The sequence below is a fragment of the Heloderma suspectum genome, chromosome 4, assembly GCF_057233095.1.
Source record: "Heloderma suspectum isolate Gila_16-S chromosome 4, 16-S_ref, whole genome shotgun sequence".
NCBI lineage: Eukaryota > Metazoa > Chordata > Lepidosauria > Squamata > Helodermatidae > Heloderma > Heloderma suspectum.
In genome coordinates, this window is record NC_139461.1 from 130,086,670 (window position 1) to 130,105,571 (window position 18,902).

At 44.7% G+C, this 18,902-nt stretch overlaps 1 protein-coding gene across 1 annotated transcript in view; it reads left to right on the top strand.

Moving 5' to 3' along the window:
• CDH18 (cadherin 18) overlaps positions 1-18,902 on the top strand; it is a 401,711-nt gene that overhangs the window by 374,682 nt on the left and 8,127 nt on the right. The window contains exon 11 of the mRNA XM_084850558.1: positions 3,217-3,334. Coding sequence (XP_084706684.1) covers positions 3,217-3,334 — 118 coding nt within the window. The remainder of the gene's footprint in view (positions 1-3,216; positions 3,335-18,902) is intronic.

Sequence of the window (18,902 nt, forward strand, 5' to 3'; positions counted from 1 at the left end):
GGACTGTTACAGATGCTGGACAAATTCGAGATGGACTAAAATGAGCTCAGATTTCTAAGAATCCAGCCTTCAGAATACACTGTGGAGCAACTAGAGATGGCGGAGAATTTCTCCCCAAAACTTCGGGGGGCCGAGCGCCAATGCATTCGGCCCCCCGAAATTGGCGGTGAAATTCTCCGCCCCCCCCCCCGGGAAGGGACTTACCTTTGGCGAATGTCCCTCCCGGCGGCAGGTCCCAGCGGCGGTTCGTCTAACTTTTGGCGGGGACGGGGGAGGCAGCCGCCATTACAAAGTGTAAAAAAAACCCATTACAAAGTGAAAAAAAAACCAAAAAACCCGTGATAGGCTACGTAACGATTAACGTAGCCTATCACGGCTAGATTTCCAAAGTCAGCCATGATAGGCTATGTAAATCGTTACGTAGCCTATCACGGGTGACTTTGAAAAAAAAAGAAGCGCGTACGCAAATGGCGGCGGCCTATGGGCGCCGCCATTTGCGTTCCTTATTTGGTCCCTGTAGTCTACGTAAATCTTTACATAGACTACCGGGACCAAATAAGGAACGCAAATGGCGGCACCCATAGGCCGCTGCCATTTGCGTATGCACTTTTTTTTTTTTTCAAAGTCACCCATGATAGGCTACGTAACAATTTACGTAGCCTATCACGGCTGACTTTGGGAATCTAGCCGTGATAGGCTACGTTAATCGTTACGTAGCCTATCACGGGGTGGTGTTTTGGGGGGTTTTTTTTACTTTTTGTTTCGCGGCCGGGGAGACAGGGCGCTTTTCCCCGGCCTGAATTTAGGCTGGGCGAGGCGGGAAGCCTCCCCCCCCCCGGCCTGAATTTTGGCCAGGCGAGGTGGGATGGCTCCCCCCCCCTCACCTGAACTTCGGGGAGAGAAGTGAAGTGCCTCCCCCCCACTGCGAAGCACCCCTGCGAAAAGGTAAGTGACTTTCGTACATCCCTAGGAGCAACCCCCTCAGGCTGCATGGAATCCATGGACTCCTGGATTTTTTAATTGTTTTTAACTTTCCCATAATTTACACATATTTATTCACAGGAAAATACACACGTTTCTGCTGAGGAAAAGTGGAATGGAATGGGGGACAGTACACTAAATGTTACGTACTAACGTAAATTATGTAAATTGTTATGAAACCTCTTATGTAATTATTTGCGTATTTTTCCGCATGACGGGAAAAAATCCGCATCCGTTTGTGAGCAGATGACAGAACAAAAGGCGCTTGACAATGTGCAAAATACAGACAGAGGATTTTACACAGTCTGTACATCCCTACTGTTTCTTGCTGCGATTGTATTGCATCGGCATCATTGCATGCTGCAGCCCACTCCACTGGGGCTGTGCAAAGCTACCCTGGGAACTTACAATAGTCTTATCATAGCTCTTTTGAGTTTTTTCAAAAATTCCCCAGATGTTTTGCCTGACGTAGAAGGATCACCCACTTGCATGTGCGCTCACACACACACTCATGCATGCATACACGCACAGAGATACATACAGTGTCCTTTGGATTTAATTATAGCCAGAATTGCTGATCTTTTCATTAGGGATGTTCTTAAGTCACTTACCTTTTCAACGGGGTGATTCACGGTGGGGGGAGGCGCTCCGTGCCTCCCCCTGAAATCCTGATCCAGCCGGCTCCGCTCCGCGGAGATTCCACAGAGCCACCGGACGGGGCCGCCTGCAGCTGGACATCCGGCTGCTGGGCAGCCTTCCGGGAAAAAAAAAATGCGTACGCAAATGACGGCAGGTACGGCGGCCATTTGCTCTCCCTTTTTTTCGCTGTTTTAGCCTACGTAAATATTTACGTAAGCTATTATGGCAAAAAAAGGGGGGGAACGCAAATAGCATAGTGGGCGCTATTTGCGTTCCTTTTTTTCCCCGCCATTTTAGCCTACGTAAATATTTAGGTAAGCTATTACGGCGAAAAAAAGGGGAACACAAATAGCGCCCACTCTGCTATTTGCGTTCCCCTTTTTTTCTCCGTAATAGCTTACGTAAATATTTACGTAGGCTTAAACAGCGAAAAAAAGGGAACGCAAATAGCGGCCGCCGTAACCGCCGCCATTTGCATACGTAGTTTTTGTTCTTGTTGTTGTTGCCGTGATAGGCTACGTAAGTATTTACGTAGCCTATCACGGCAAGAACAACAACAAAAACTATGTACGCAAATGGCGGCGGTTACGGCGGCTGCCATTTGCGTTCCCTTTTTTTTTTGCCGTTTTAGCCTACGTAAATATTTGTGTAAGCTATTACAGCGAAAAAAGGGGGAACGCAAATTGCGTAGTAATACTTACGTAGCCTATCACGGCAGCCTGGCCAGATGCAAATGGCGGCCGCTACAGCGGCCGCCATTTGAGTCCACAGCAGCCGGCCAAGAGACCAGCTGCCGCCGCCGGAGCCACAGCCAGAGCCGCCGCTGCCGGAACATCCCCCTAGGTAAGCTTCGTCCCAGGGGGTTTCCGCGAGGGGGGCAGGAGGTGGGAGGCCGTTCTGCCACGGGTTTCGGGGGGCCAAATGCCAGTGCATTCAGCCTCACTGAAATCCGTGGCGGAATTCTCCGCCATCCCTTCTTTTCATCCCCCTATGCAGGTGGGCTGTCCCACTTCAGTATGTACATTAGTTTCCCACTACAAATTGTATATAAGGGCAGATATCTGAATCTTCCCCTTTTTATACTGAACAGTAGGAACCAACGAAAGGCAGGTATATTGTGCTGATAAAAAAGTGCTTGCAAAACAGTTTCAAGCAATGCCGAAAGATTATCAGTAAGGCTAGTAAAATTTCTCAGGAAGGGTTCCTAAGAGAATGGAACCTGTAGCATGCCAGTGTTTTAGCATGTAGCTAAAATAATGCTGTATATAAGAATATTTGTTTAATCTGTACATTTATCTCTCTCCATAAGTATTTTATGCAAATCGTTAGACCATGTTTAGATCAAAGACTTTGCCAATCTGCTGTAAGGGTACTGAGGATGTGTTTAGCATATTTCACATTATAGCCTAAATATACTGAGCTGCAAAAAAGAGAAAAAAATCAAGCTAATGGGCCGATAGTTTCACAGGCAGACTGTGATGCCACTGAAGTAGAAAATTATGAAAGAAAGCTGAGCTTACAAGATCCTGCTGAGCTGTGCCAAAATTTAAATCCAGTTCAAAGTTAATCACATCCACTATTCAATTTTCTTTCCAGGTTATTCAGACGATCAGTGCCACTGACAGAGATGACTTTGCAAATGGGCAAAGATTCCATTTTTCTCTGGACAACAGTTTTTCTTTGAATCCCAACTTTACACTAAAGGACAATGAAGGTAAATCAAAGACATTACTCTATAGGCAGAGCTCTGCATTTGTCTGGGGATGTCCCATTGAACAGAATGACTTCCTTTCTCATAATGTTTTTTGTCAGCGGGTGAAAACCATAATCTATCAGGGCAGAAGTGGTTTATAACAAGGACACCATATTCATACACTTTGTGTTGTGAACAATGAATATCAAGGGATCGTTCTGGGAGAAAAAGAACTTACAATATTTCCTTCCCCATCTATATTTTATTATGTTTTATACTCATTCTGCCTGCTGTTTAAAAGGTTTTTGAGAGATCTGCTGGTGCTACAGAGTTTTCCCTTCACTTCTTGCTTGAGTAACACTGACACCATCATCATAACAGATACTCTGACCTTTTGTTTTCTTCCTGAAAGGCATTAAAGTTGAACTATGGACAGAATTATGAGGAAAAGGAAAATTTTTACAGAACATTAAATGGCAAAATGTGCCAATAGCTCCCTTTCAATGTAAAAACTGATTCTATAAAATGACAACTTTATAATCATACTTTTTAACAATTTAAGACAATTGACAAAAATAGTTGCTGTTGCTTTAAGAGCTACATTTGGAGTTGCCCCATTCTTGATTATTTGAATTCTGTGTTTTTAAAGTCAAACTGCTGTTGTAGTTAGACCATTCTCCACAAAGGGTTAGAAACATTAAGTTGTATACAACTGTCTATTCACCTGCATAATGGACACAACTGGTCAAAAGGATTACCCGTTTGGCTGCAGTCCCCACCCCGCAAAACCATTCTGGAGGGTTGGGAGATGCAGAGGAGTGCAGGTGAGGGAAGGAAGACAAAACCCTGTTGCATAAGTAGAAGTGTGCTCGTGCAACATTAGATGTCACCCATCTGGCACAATTTTTTGCATGTTTAGATATGTAACTCCTATTCATTTGATTGGGCACCTAAATGCATCTAGGATGTCAATGTTTTGGGGAAAATAACACAAATATTCAGTGAGAAAAAAGAACGCAAATGTATGGGGAAAGAACGCAAATATGAGCTGAGCACAAAATATGAATGCCCCATCATTCATGCTGTAACGGAGATGATTAAAAAAGCACCCAATACACAGTCAAAAACATTCCTAACAGCCGCTAAAAGGGAAAGGTTTTACTATTTGGCCAAAGGACATTCATTAAGTAGCTGGATGAGCTTCCTGGGGAGGGTGTTGCAGAGCCACTGTTGTGTGCTGCCAATGTAGATACCAGCTTCAAGACTTAGCCAAAACATTTCAAGAACTCCCCATATTTTTCAGAAAATAAGTAAATATACAAATGCTGGAAAGGCATTGTGAACATGATATTGAACTAGAACTGGGTTAAATCCCCATGGAGCCATTAAGATCACTGGGTAATTTGGGGGAAGATACTGGTTTGGATGCATCTATCCACCCGTGGAAGGAACAGGTGGAAGCTGAACATCTCATTCCCTCCTCCCCTTTTTAGTCCTCAGAGTCCTGCAAAAATGCTATCCTGAGGGCTGAGGGACCATTAGAGTGGTAGCAGAAAGTGAAGGTGAAAGAGGATTCCATGAAAAATTGGGCAGAGACACCTTCTGTCCCACTCAAAAAAGTTGCCTGTGCCAAATTTTCCAAACACTCCCTCTTCCCCTTCATCGCCCCCCATGCCATGCCACAGCTCACCCCACGCAGCAGAGCCTCCCAACCCTCAGGGAACATTTTGGAGGGAACTTTGGGGACTGATGGGGAAAGGGGTGGGACAGCCTACTTCCACCTGTCTCCTTCTGTAGGTGGATATCTGGATCCAGCCCACTATCTTTCATCTTAGACAGTTTGATGTGGTTCTTGAGACAGTAAACCCCTAGTTGCTTGAAGGAAAGTTGGGAAGACGAATCTTCTGTGAGCAAGGAAAGACTGACAGTTCTCACTTGAGAAATATTATAAAAGCAAACCTAAATATACAAATATATAGTATTCATCTTTAATCACAGCTTAGATAGCCTAAACCAGTTGAAACACCTAATACAGACAGAGATGAGCAACAAATTAACATTTGGTGAAAGGAAAAACACAAAACAGGCTCTCCCATATCTTCTTGTGTTGGCATTTTATGCTAATGTGATAAAAGAACCCTTGGATTTTGAATAATACATGAATGAGTAATCTCCAACATGTTCCAGCATTCACTTGCCGTAGCACCACCATTGTATCTCTGTTGCCTTGGTTTTTCCCAGAGCCTGCCTTCAATACATTTTCCAGTAGAATAACTCAGTATAACTAGTCTGAGATGAATGTACCCTTTGGCAATGGGGAAGAGTAATAATATGGCCTTGGGTCCACTGCGGATTCCTTTGAATCACAGCTGATTTTTTTTTGTTAAGGTTTTGTTGAATTCCAGGCAAATGTGTTTGCAAGCCAGCATTTCAGTATGTGAAACTTCTGTAATTAGAAAACTAAACTTGAGATAAATTATTCCCACTATGAGACTAGATTCACATGGAAAAATGGAGTACACGTTCATTTTTTTTCCTAGCTAACATATAAGCTGTAGGGATGTGTGAGAAATTTGTTCTTTCCACATTTTTATGCAAAATTTACCAGATTCTCCCCCCCCGCCGCGAAACCTTAAGTGAACCAGCACACTGTTGTGCACTGAAATTCACACTTCCCAATTTTGTTATACAGTTCTCCACTTACAAAAATATGCACAGCAGGTGAAACTGCACACAAAACTCCATATGCTAGGCAAAACTGCTCACAAAAAGCAGTAGTGAAAAATATGCACAGAAGTGCATCATAATAGGGACAATGCAAAAATATGTATAAGTACATCAGCAAAAAGTGCACAGAAAAATATGTACATTGGGGAAACGTGTGCACAAAATGTACACAAAATGTAAGAAGTGTGCACAAAAATCCATACAAATTTTCATGTGGACATGTAAGAATTTCATATACTGATTAGGGATGTCAGAGAAATCCGCTGCGGATTCAAATGAGGAATTTGAATTTCATATACTGATTAGGGATGTCAGGAATCTGCAGCGGATTGGGACCACTTACCTCGGCTCCAGGAGGACTGGAGGCGGAACGGCACTAGGCTGCTTCTTGCCAGCCAGAGCCATTCACCTCCTCCCTGCCAATCGCCATGTCTTTTTTTTTTTAAGTGATCGGCAGAATGTGCTCATAGACTTATATGCAAATAGAGCCATGAATCTTACATCTAAGTCTATGTGTCCATAGGCTTATACGCAAGATTCACAGCTCTATTTTGCGTATAAGTCTAGGGCACATCCTGCTGATCGCCATTTTTTGGCGATATCCCTATGGACACATAGACTTAGACTCAAGATTCATGGCTCTAGTTGCATCTAAGTCTATGGGCTCATCCTGCCGATTGCCATTTAAAAAAGAAAAGAAAAAAAAGACATGGCGATCAGCAGGGAGGAGGCAAACAGATCTGGCCAGCAGGAGGGAAGGTAAGCGGCCCCCAAGCTGGTCCCCGCCCGGAATCCTCTTGGAGCAGAGCCGCTCCAGAGGATTCTGCAGGGGGGAGGCATGGATTGCCTCCCCCCTGCATGGCTTCCCCACCGGGATGGAATCCGTACACCCCTAGGTATGCACAATCAGGCTGAAATGAACTTAAAAGTGGGGAAAAATGAGAAATTGAGCAGAACCAAAACTGATAGATATGTCCCTGTTGCATCTGTGGTAGCCAGCAAGCCAAGCATGTGCTGATGGCCTCTTTACAATGCCCAGTTCCAGCTGGCAGCTGTGAGAAAAAATAACATTATGTGAATTAAGTGTTATCTGAACAGAGAACCAGGCAAATTCCTCATCTTCATTCAATAACTCTCTCTCTCTTCAGTAGCTTGCTCGCTTGCTTTCTTCTGGGACTGACATTTTTTTCAGAAGAATATGCCTTCTTGCATTGTAAACCCATTGTAAACTCTGAAGAAACCCATTTTACAACTCTGTTTAGAAGATATTTGAGTCTAGCTCAACTAACAAAAGGTCTATGGTACCAATAGTGACAGGCGCTGGAGGTGTTGTTCCCACAAGTGTACATTTATACATACATTTTGTCAATGCACAGCAATCAAAACATTCTTAAACAACATAAAGAGTAGGGATGTGAGACACTGGGAATTCCATTCCATTTAAGCCTGCTGGGATTCCTCAGCGTTTCCGTTCTGGTAAGTGGTGGCAAATTGTAGTGGATTTTTTTTTTCTGATTCCGGAAATATTTTGTACATGGGGGGTGGGGGTCCTGCCATTTGTACAACTTGTAATTTGTGCAGATCTGGGGGGATTTTGAAATTTGCACAAATGGTATTGTTTGTAAATAAATAAATAAATAAATGTATAATTGGTGATCTTGTTCAAGCGCATATGATCACAAGTCTGCCTGTCCACTAGGGATGGACGAAAGTCCCTTACCTGATCCCGACGCTTGCTTCGCGGTGGGGGGAGGCGCCCCGTCCCTCCCCGCCGAAATTCTGGCCGGGGGGGGAGGTGCCCCGTCCCTCCCTGACGAAATTCTGGCCGGGGGGGAGGCGCCCCATCCCTCCGGCCGCGAAACCTCGTCTTCTGCTGGGACGCAAATGGTGGCGGCCATAGCCGCCGCCGTTTGCATCCCTGCAGTCAGCCATGATAGGCTACGTAAATGTTTACGTAGCCTATCACGGCTGACTTAAAAAAAAAAAGCGCGTACGCAAATGGCGGCGCCCATGGACGCTGCCATTTGCGTTCCTTATTTTGGCACATGTAGTCTACATAAACATTTACGCAGACTACAGCGAAAATAAGGGCAACGCTATTTGCGTTCCCCTTATTTCCACTGTAGTCTACATAAATGTTTACGTAGACTACACGTGCCAAAATAAGGAACGCAAATGGCGGCGCCCATGGGCGCCGCCATTTGCATACGCGCTTTTTTTTTTTTTTCAAAGTCAGCCGTGATAGGTTACGTAAACATTTACGTAGCCTATCACGGTGTTTTTTTAAAATCTAGCCGTGATAGACTATGTAAATCTTTACGTAGCCTATCACGTTTGTTTGTTTTTGTTTTGTTTTTTACTTGGAAATGGCGGCAGCGGCAGCCAGTCGGAAGACCGGCTGCCGCCGCTGAACCGCCGCCGGAGCCGCCGCCACCAGGGACATTCGAGCAAGGTAAGTCCCATCCTGGGGGGGGGGCAGACCGTTTCTCCACCAATTTCGGGGGGCCGAATGCACTGGCATGGAGAAATTCTCTGACATCCCTACTGTCCACTATGTAGCCCTGCAGTGGCATATTCCCCTCTTGTCAGTTTCATCATTCAACACACTACTCAGCCCAGCTGAGACATATTCCCTACTTGTCAAAGAACTTGTCAATTTCATCCTTCACTGCAGCACTCCCTGAGCAACGTGTGTGTGGGGGTGTAGGGATGTGTGAACTCACCCTCCTCGGGGTTCTCCAGACACCCACCCAGCCCCTGTCTCTGCTCGCCGGCTCCCAGACTGTGTTCGAGCCCCTCCCATACTCAGTGAGCAGCCCGCACTCCCCCCAGTGGCCTTGTCGAGCTCCATGGTTGCCATTTAAAAATAAAGACTGCAAAAATGCACATGTTTTTGTATGCGTGAAAATGCGCATTTTGTGAAGGTACACATTAGTGTGTGTGCAAAAATATGCATTTTCTGGAAAATGCACATTTTTGTGCATACACAAATATGCGCATTCGCAAAAATCTGCATTTGTGTGTGTGCGCACATTTGCGCATTTTTGCTATCGCCATTTTATTTCTCCAAAAATGGCAAGTGCAAAGCTCGACAAGACCACCAGGGTGAATGCAGGCCATTCACTGAGCACAGGCAGGGGGCGAGCAGGGGCAGGGGCTCAGCAAGCGGGGCTCGGGTGTGCGGGCAGGAGTGGATCTGCCAGATTCCCGGACTGAATCAGGCACCCGCACCATCCGGGGGGTGGGATTGCCAATGCAAATGTGTGGCTATAGAAACGCAAATATCTGGCTGTACGTGCACAATCTTTCTTTTCCCAGACTGACAGTGGATATCCAGGTGCCATGGGACTTTTGGAATCATGGCCCTTGAGTTTAATTCCACCTTTTGGGGGAGTGTTGCTTTAATTAAAGAAAAATGAAATAATAGAGTATCTAGAACTTTTGAGATCCTTGACTTATAGATATTTATTTTATCACCTATTTGGCAAGCCTTTCCAAAGCTTGTTTGAAGCTTTGGTCATTCAGGGTCTCTGCATCTGTTATATTATTACAGTTGCCAACTTGCATCTTTGAGATTTTGTTTCATCTTGTCTCAACCTTGCATTTTTTGTTTTTATTTTGTTTTTACATCTTTTCCAGCTTTGTACTTTTCTTTTTCCCAGCTTGGATTTTCATCTTCAAAATATTCTTTTCCTGCTTTGCTTTTATCTGCTTCTTTGTTTTGTATCTCTATTCACATTTCAATCTTCTCCCTGCCCCCACCCCACCCTTTGCAGTTTTACAGATAATCTTCTATGCTTAGATTCTTTCACCATTGCTGGACTGCTAGTCATGCTTTCTGTGTGAATGTAAGCCTTCTTCCACTCAGGCTCACTTTTTTACTTCTGCAAGGCACGACTCCTCTGTCTCCTCTTTTCAAGTCTGCATTGTTGTCAGGGTTGGTGTACCCAAGCACACTGGAATGCTCATTCTTTGTTAGATTTATGTCATACAGGGAGAGTAGGTGGTTATGCCTTCCTGATCAGATTTAAAGAGAGAGCCTGGCATATCAGCCCAGGCAAATTCATATAGACAAAGGATTGCTGGGGCACCTTATCAGGTCTATTTATATTCTCTGGACTGCATTGTCTTTTAATAGATGTCCATAATGTAATGCACACTGTAAAACACAGGTATTAACCCTCCTACATGTGTTACAAAAAACACTTCAAAATCTGATATTGGGATTAAGTAGACTTTCCATTAGGTCATAATAACTTAAGAAGAGCCCTGCTGGATCAGATGAAACACATATCTAGTCCAGTATTCTCTTCCGTGGTGTCTATCCAGATGCCTCTGGGAAGTCCCAAAGCAGGACGTAAGTGCAGTAACAGCCTCCTGATCATATTCCCAGCAACTAGTGCACAAAGGCATACTGCCTCTGATACTGGAGTTAGCATAAGAACATAAGAAGAGGCATGGTGAATTAAACAAAGGACTCATATCATCCAGCATTCTTTTCACACAGTGGCAAGTAACTGCGTGTGGGAAACCCACAAGTAGGGCATGAGTGCAGTAGCACCCTCCTACTCATGTCATGTTCCCCAGCAACTGGTGTGCATAGGCATACTGCTTCTCAGATAGCATATAGCCATCAGGACTAGTAGCCACTTATAGCCTTATTCGCCATTAATTTCTCAAATCCCTTTTTAAAGCCATCCAAGGTGGTGGCCATCACTACATCTTGTGGTAGTGAATTCCATAGTTGGACTATGTGCTTTGTGAAGAAGTACTTCCTTTTATCTGTCCTGTATCTCCCCCCAGTCAGCTTCATTGGATGACCCTGGGTTCTAGAGGGGGATAAAAATGTACACCATTACCCTGTCTCCCCTTACTTGAACAGTCCCGAACATTTTGGTGGCCTTTTCCTGCAATTTTTCCACTCTCCAATATATCTTTTTATGCAATGATTGTATGTAGGGATGTTGCAAATGCCTGATAGTGGGCCCCCTGATGCCAAGCGCTGAGTCACAGGGTGCCCACAGATGTGCTCACCTAGCTCCGCATGGTCCAGGAGTGCCCCACAGCCACCCGCTCTTCAATGTGAGCTGCCATTTTTATGCAAGACAGTGGTTCTGGAATTTTCATATTTTTAATGTTGTGCAAAATGGCGGCCATACAGACCCATCTCCTCAACATTAGAGGCGTGAAGGGTCCCTTTATGCCTCTAGTGTTGCAGAGACGGCCCTGTACAGCCGCCATTTTGTGCAACATTAAAAATATGGAAATTACTGAGCCGCCATCTTGTGTAAAAATGGCGGCTCGCATCGAGGAGCAGGTGGCTGCAGGGTGGTCCCAGAGTGCTTGCCAAGCCCTCTAATGCTCGCACAGCCCGGCAAGCGGGGCAGGCAGCAGCAGCGACTCAGCAAGCGCCTACTGGGCACGGGGGAATCCATCCATTCATAAGTGTATGCGGAATTTCAAGTGTGGTTAAACCATTGTATAAAGGTGGTATGATACTGGCAGTTTTGATTTATTTCCTAATTATGCCTAACATGAAATTTGCCCCTTTTTTAAAGTGATCGGACATTTTCATTGAGCTATCCACCACAACTCCAAGATCTCTTTCTTTGTCAGTCACTGCTAGCTCAGATCCCATCAGCATTTACATGACGTTGGGGTTTTTTACCCAAACATTTACACTTGCTTACAGTGAACTACGTTTGCCGTTTTGATGCCCAGTCTCTCAGTTTGGAGAGATCCTTTTCAAGCTTTCCACAATCCCCTTTTTGTTTAACCACCCAAAATAATTTATTGTCATCAGCAAACATGGCCACCTGACTGCTCACTCCTAATTCTAGATCATTTATGAACAAGTTCAAAAGCACTGGGTAGAGCCCAACTAAAGTCCTACTTAGAGGAGACCCATTGAAATGAATGGGATTTAAATTAGTCATGACTAACTTCAGTCCCATTCGTTTCAATGGGTCTCCTCTAAGTAGGAGTTTAGTTGGATTCTACCCATTGGTCCCAATACACATCCCTGTGAGACCCCACTGTTTACATCCCTCCATTGGAAGAATTTAGCATTTATTCCTACTCTCTGCTTTCTGTTCTTTAATGAGTTCCTGATCCATAAGAGGACCTCTTCCTCTTATTCCATGACTGCTAAGTTTGCTCAGGAGTCTTTGGTGATGGCCTTTGTCAAAAGTCTTTTGGAAATCCAAATAAAACATGTCTACCAGATCATCCCTGTTCACCTATTTGTTGACCTTCTCAGAGAACTCTAAAAGGTTAGTGAGACAGTACTTACCTTTGTGGAAGCCATATTGATTCTTTTTTCAGGGGGGCTTGTCCTTTATATGCTCACTAATTTGATATTTTATAATTATTTCCACCAATTACCTGGAACAGACATTAAGCTAACTCGTCTGTAATTTCCTAGATCCCCCTGGATCCCTCCCCTTTTTTAATAGTGTTACATTTGCCATTCTCCAGTCCTCTGTTACAAAGGCTGATCTTAGGGACATATTACATATTTTTAGAAGATCAGCACCTTCACATTTGAGTTCTTTAGGAACTCTAGGATGGATACCATCTGGATACCAATGATTTGTTAGCTTTGAATTTGTCAATAAGGTTGAGAATTTCATCTTTTGTCACTACTATTTGCCTCAGTTCCTCAGACTCCCTTCCTAAAAGATCAGTTCAGGCGCAGGTATCTGTCCTATAACTTCTGCAGTAAAGACAGAAGAAAAAAAATAATTCAGCTTCTCTGTAATCTCCTTATCCTCCTTTAGAACTCTTTTAACTCCTTTGTCATCCAATGGTCCAACTACCTCCCTAGCTGGTTTCCTGCTTCTAATATATTTAAAGAAATATTTCTTGTTGGCCATGATGTTGTTAGCAAAATGCTCCTCAAAATGCTGTTTTACATCTCTTATTTTCTCTTGGCATTTCCTTTGTGCAAGTTTGTTTTCTTTTTTGTTCTCCTCATTTGGGAAAGAATTCCATTTTCTGAAAGGACTTTCTTTTCTCTAATAGCTTCCTTGACCCTGCTTGTTAACCATGCTGGTGATCTCTTGGACTTTGTGCTTCCTTTCCTGACCTGTGGTATACATTCTAGCTGAGCTTTTATTATTGTGGATTTGAGTAACCTCCAAGTATTTTGAGGAGATTTAACTCTCTTGACTCCCCTTTTCAAAATCCTTTTTAACAGTTCCCTTGTTTTAGAGAAGTTTCCTCCTTTGAAGTCAAATGTGACCGTGCTGGACTTCCTTGGCAATATAAATCTATATTAAATCTGATAGCACTGTGGTCAATGTTTCCAAATGGTTCAACAGCACTTACAACTTGTATTAGGTCCTGGGTAGCACCACTTCGGATTTTATTTATTTATTTATTATTAAATTTATTAATCGCCCATCTGGCTGGTCACCCAGCCACTCTGGGCGATGTACAACATACAATAAAAACAGTTTAAAACAATAAAATTGTACAATAAAAACATTTTCTAAAATACCCTAACCCACCCCAAATGGCTGCCTGAACAGCCACGTTTTTAATGCATGACGGAAGCTCATTAAAGAGGGGGCATGACAGAGTTCCCTAGGGAGGGAGTTCCACAGAGTGCGGGCCACCACAGAAAAGGCCCTCTCCCTCATCCCCACCAGTCTAGCTGTCCTGGCTGATGGGACAGAGAGAAGGCCATCCGAGGCTGATCTTGTTAAGCGGCCTGTCTGGTGCTGCTGGAGGCGCTCCTTAAGATAGGCTGGGCCGGAACCATATAGGTTTTTAAAGGTCAAAACCAACACCTTGAATTTGGCCCAAAAAACAACTGGTAACCAGTGCAACTCCTTCAGCACTGGAGTGATGTGATCTCGCCGGCGGCTGCCTTTAATCAGGTGAGCCGCTGCATTCTGTACCAGCTGCAGCTTCCGAACCGTCTTCAAGGGTAACCCCATGTAGAGCGCATTACAGTAGTCTAAAAGAGAGGAGACCAGGGCATGTACTACCGATGGGAGCAGATGGTCAGGAAGGAAGGGGCGCAGCCGCCGTATCAGATGGAGTTGATGCAGCGCTGTCCGGCTCACAGCTGACACCTGAGCCTCCATGGACAGCTGCGAGTCCAAAATGACCCCCAGGCTGCAGACCTGGTCTTTCAAGGGTAGCCGTACCCCATTCAACACCAGGTCAACATCCCCCAGCCTCCTCTTGTCTCCCACCAAAAGTACCTCGGTCTTGTCAGGGTTCATCTTCAGCCTATTCCTCCCCATCCAGCCACTCACCGTCTCCAGACATTTGGACAGGGATTCTACGGCCAACCTTGGTGAAGATTTAAACGAGAGGTAGAGCTGCGTGTCATCCGCATATTGATGACACTGCACCCCAAACCTCCTGATGATAGCCCCCAGCGGCTTCACATAGATGTTAAATAGCATCGGGGAGAGGATGGAACCCTGTGGCACCCCACAAGTAAGTGGCCACGGGTCCGAAACCTCCTCTCCCAGTGCTACCCTCTGGTACCTGCCGGAGAGGAAGGACTGGAACCACCGCAATACGGTGTCCCCAATGCCCAACCCCTCCAGGCGGTCCAGGAGGATACCGTGGTCAACGGTATCAAAAGCCGCTGAGAGGTCGAGGAGAACAAGGAAGGAGCATTCACCCCTATCCAGAGCCCTCCTCATATCATCTACCAAGGCGACCAAGGCCGTTTCTGTCCCATGCCCAGGCCTGAAGCCCGACTGAAATGGGTCTAGATAATCAGTTTCTTCCAAGTGTGCCTTCAACTGCACCGCCACCACCCGCTCAATCACCTTGCTCAAAAATGGCAGATTTGAGACTGGGTGAAAGTTGTTCAAAACTTGAGGATCCAAGGAGGGCTTCTTTAAGAGCGGTCTTATCACTGCCTCCTTGAGGGCTGATGGCATCACTCCCTCCTCAAGGGAGGCGTTCACCACCGCCTTGATCCCCTCACCCAGTCTCTCTCTGCAGCTCATAATGAGCCACGATGGGCAAGGATCAAGTAAGCAGGTGGTCGGCCTTACAGATGAAAGCACCTTGTCCACTTCATCAGGAGGAAGAAGCTGGAACCGATCCCACAAAACCGGTTTGCCACAGGCCGCCTCTTGCTCACTAACTGTATCCACAGCGTGCAGAGTAACACACCTAATCTGATCAATTTTATCTGCAAAGTGCCTTGCCAAGGCCTCACAGGAGGCCTTAGAATGCTCCAGTGGTTCCGGAGCCACAGGACCGACCAGCGGATTAAATCCGCTGTCAGGATCCCCTTAGCCCCCACTTTACTTCAACACCCAAACATACACAAACGAGAGGCTTCAGTCTACAGCTTTTAATCCATTACTTCACAGGGTCATACAGATGCAGATTCTCAGAGGCTCTCCGTCTACAAAGGAATGCCTTCAGGGGATTCAAATGGAATTTATGAGAGTTGCCCACCATTTGAAGAGGGAAGGGGTCTGGCTAGCCTAACTTAAGTGGGGGAGGACCCTCTCTTGTCATGAGGCCTCTAAGCACAGCTTTTCATGCAAAGCCAATCAGGTAGACCATCTAAGTTCCACCCCTGCCTTCTCTCTCTTTGCTCTGCGCCTGAGTCTGGCATCTATTAGGTCATCCTCCTCAAACCCCGACGCCTCCTGTTTGCTGTCTCTGAATGGGGGGGGAGGGGGAGGAGGGACCTTCATGCTCAGCCATCTGGATGTTTGTAACCTGAGAAGCAGGCCTACTCATATCTGGACTAGCCTGGGAAAACACCTCCCCCATGTCTGATGGTTCTCCTTCAGAATCTGAACTGCTATCCCACGCCCTGCGCTCAGAAACACCCCTGACATCCAGGGTCACTTCCCTTCTGGTTGATTCCATGAGGACACAGTTATTTAGTGCATCAAGAAAGTTAACCTCTTCATCATGACTAGAACATGTATTTAACCAGTCAATGTGGGGGTAATTCAGGTCACCCATTATCACAACGCTTCCTCATCAGGATGCCTCCCTGATTTCATTTTCCATCTCAAGATCACCTTGAGCATTCTGGTCTGGTGGATAATAGCATGTCCCCCAGTAGTAAATTTCTTTTGGAGCCTGGTAATGTAGCCATTGTGACTTGTAGCCTTTGATAACCTTATCCGCCATGATTTTGTCTAATCCTCATTTAAAGCCATCATTTTTAAAGATGGCTGTCATCACATAATATGACACTGAATTCCACAGTTTACCTGTGCACTTTGTGAGGAAGTACTTCCTTCTGTCTGCCCTAAACCTCCCACCATCGAGCTTCATTAGATGACCCTGAGTTCCAGTATTACAAAAGAGAGGGAAAGACTTATCCCCATCTACTTTCTTCACACCATGTATAACTTATAAGCCTGTATTGTATTTCCTCTCACTCACCACTTTACTAAACTAAAAATTGTAGCCTTTCCTCATGAAGGGGTCATTTGGGTTGCCCTTTTCTTCCCCTTTTCCAGCTTTACAATATGTGTAGCGTTCTGGTCGTTACATCTTAAAAAGGATATTGTAGAGCTGGAAAAAGTGAAGAAAGGGGCAATCAAAATGATCAAAGGGCTGAAGCAACGCCATAATGTTTGGGGATTTTCAGCTTTAAGAAATGGTAAGGAGGGGACATGATAGCAGTGTATAAAATTAGGCACCATGTGGAGAAAGGTGCCTAATTTACATTTTCCCTCTTCTCTCGTAATACTAAAACCCAGGGTCATCTAATGAAGCTGAATGGTGGGTGATACAGGACAGATGCAAGGAAGTACTTCTTTATACAGTGTACAGTTAAACTGTAGAATTTGCTACTACAACATGTAGTGATGGTCACCACTTGGGGCAGCTTTAAAGGGGATTGGACAAATTCATGGATGATAAGGCTCTCAATGGCTACTAGTCATGACCACTATATATTACCTCCAGTATCAGGTATGCCTCTCAGTATCAGGTATGCCTGTGTTCCCAAGTTGCTGGGGGGGGGGGGGACACAAGTGGGAGCGTGCTACTGAATTCATCTCCCACCTGTAGGCTTCCCATTCTGTTCCTTGGCTGGGCGCTGTGGGAATAGAATGCTAGACTAGATAGGCTTTTGATGTAATCCAATTTGGTTCTCCTTATGTTCTTAATATCCTTTTTGAGATGTGGCATCCGGAACTGAACTGTGGTCAATGCACACCAGCACACATAAAAAATAAATCTGCCCTCCTCCCCCATATATTGGCAGATGTATTTTTTATCCTTTTCCTAATGATCACCACTATGGAATTTGCTTTTCTCACAGCTGCTGCACACTGGTTCAGAGGTTAAGAAAAATCCAATGATATATACTTGACAACGACTCTTGTTTAACGCAAATGCTTCGTCATCATTTTGAAGCTAATGACCCTAGATTCCTGCATAAAGACCTTCTTAATCAAGTGTATGCAGAGCAAAGTTGTGTACAACACATAACTGGAAATCTCCAAAGTAATCATCTTAGCAGCAGTGGATTTATAATATTTGAGAGAGTATGATTTGGTATAAACTTACCCAGCAAGTAAGGAATCCTAATATTAAGAACAACAACAAAAGATAGTATGGAACATGGTTTCCATTTATTTCCCATGTGGAGGCTCTTCAAGCTGCTGCTCAAATTCCAAACAAGTACAGGTGCCTAGTTTTTCTATATATAGATACACACACACTATAGAAGATTATCCTCAGGCTATTTTACTCTAGTGGTCCAACAAGCATATCCATGATATACTAAGGATTATAATCAGAGAGTTTCTTGATTTGTTTAGAGATCTTGTTGTGTCCTTCATCTATTTTGTTTCTTATATTTTTCACTTTACTTCAAAATGAAACTCCATAAACCAAAACTATAAAATATTAGGGATTAATTAAAGATGATTATTCATACTTTTTATTAGCTGGAATCTAATATACCTCAATATAACTTCAGGAAAAATGGTGTTGAAATTGATATAAATCTTGCAGTGTCAACAATACAATGAGTGAAGTCAGACTCTGCTACTACTATATAAGTAAAATAATACTAGGAGTAAGAGTATGGGACGGGGAAGGGAATTTTATGCTTTTAAGGGCACAATCCTATTCAGATAGGTGGCCGCCTCCAAACTCAAAGGCGACCACCTATCCAATAGAGGTCAGGAGAAGCACAGAGTGGATCGTTCCCTCCGTGCTTCTCCTGCCCTGCATTTTCGGCTATACAGTTGATTGCGGCTCTCTCATTGTGAAAGGGCTGAGCAGGGGAGGAGGCTGCTGTACGACACATTGGATGTGTCATGCAGGCATTTCTGCCCACCCTGGAACGCCCTCTGGAACACCCCTTTTCGGTCGCTCCATGCTCCTCTTGTGAGCGTGGAGGACGGGGCTGTTCTGCACTGCCTCTGAGGCAGTGCGGAAGTGGGGGGGGGAGGTCAGTTCTCTGGGAACTGACCTCGGAGCACAGGATCCATGGTCAGTTCCTGGAAAACCAGATATCCTATGGCCGTCTAGCCTCTGTCTAGTGGCCATAGGATTTCTCCCTCCACTAGCTTCTTTACATCATACATCAGCAAGGAAAGGAAAGGTAAAATCACAGCTTTTTGTACTTTAGACTTTTTGTACTTTACATCTTGAATGAAATGAGCTACTGGAGGAACAAACGTCACTCCATAAAAGTGCATTTTAATGTAGACATTTAACTACTGCCCAAAATACTGGCAGCCCCCAATGAGTGGCAAAGGAGGCAGCCATGTTTTATGTTAACAGCCATTCTGAATTTCCCCAATATCAAAAAGCACCTCAACAGGGCTTTCTGAGAAAAACAAAATGGTGGACACTCTAGTTCTCTTCCCCCACCAAAAAAAGAATTTTGCCAGTC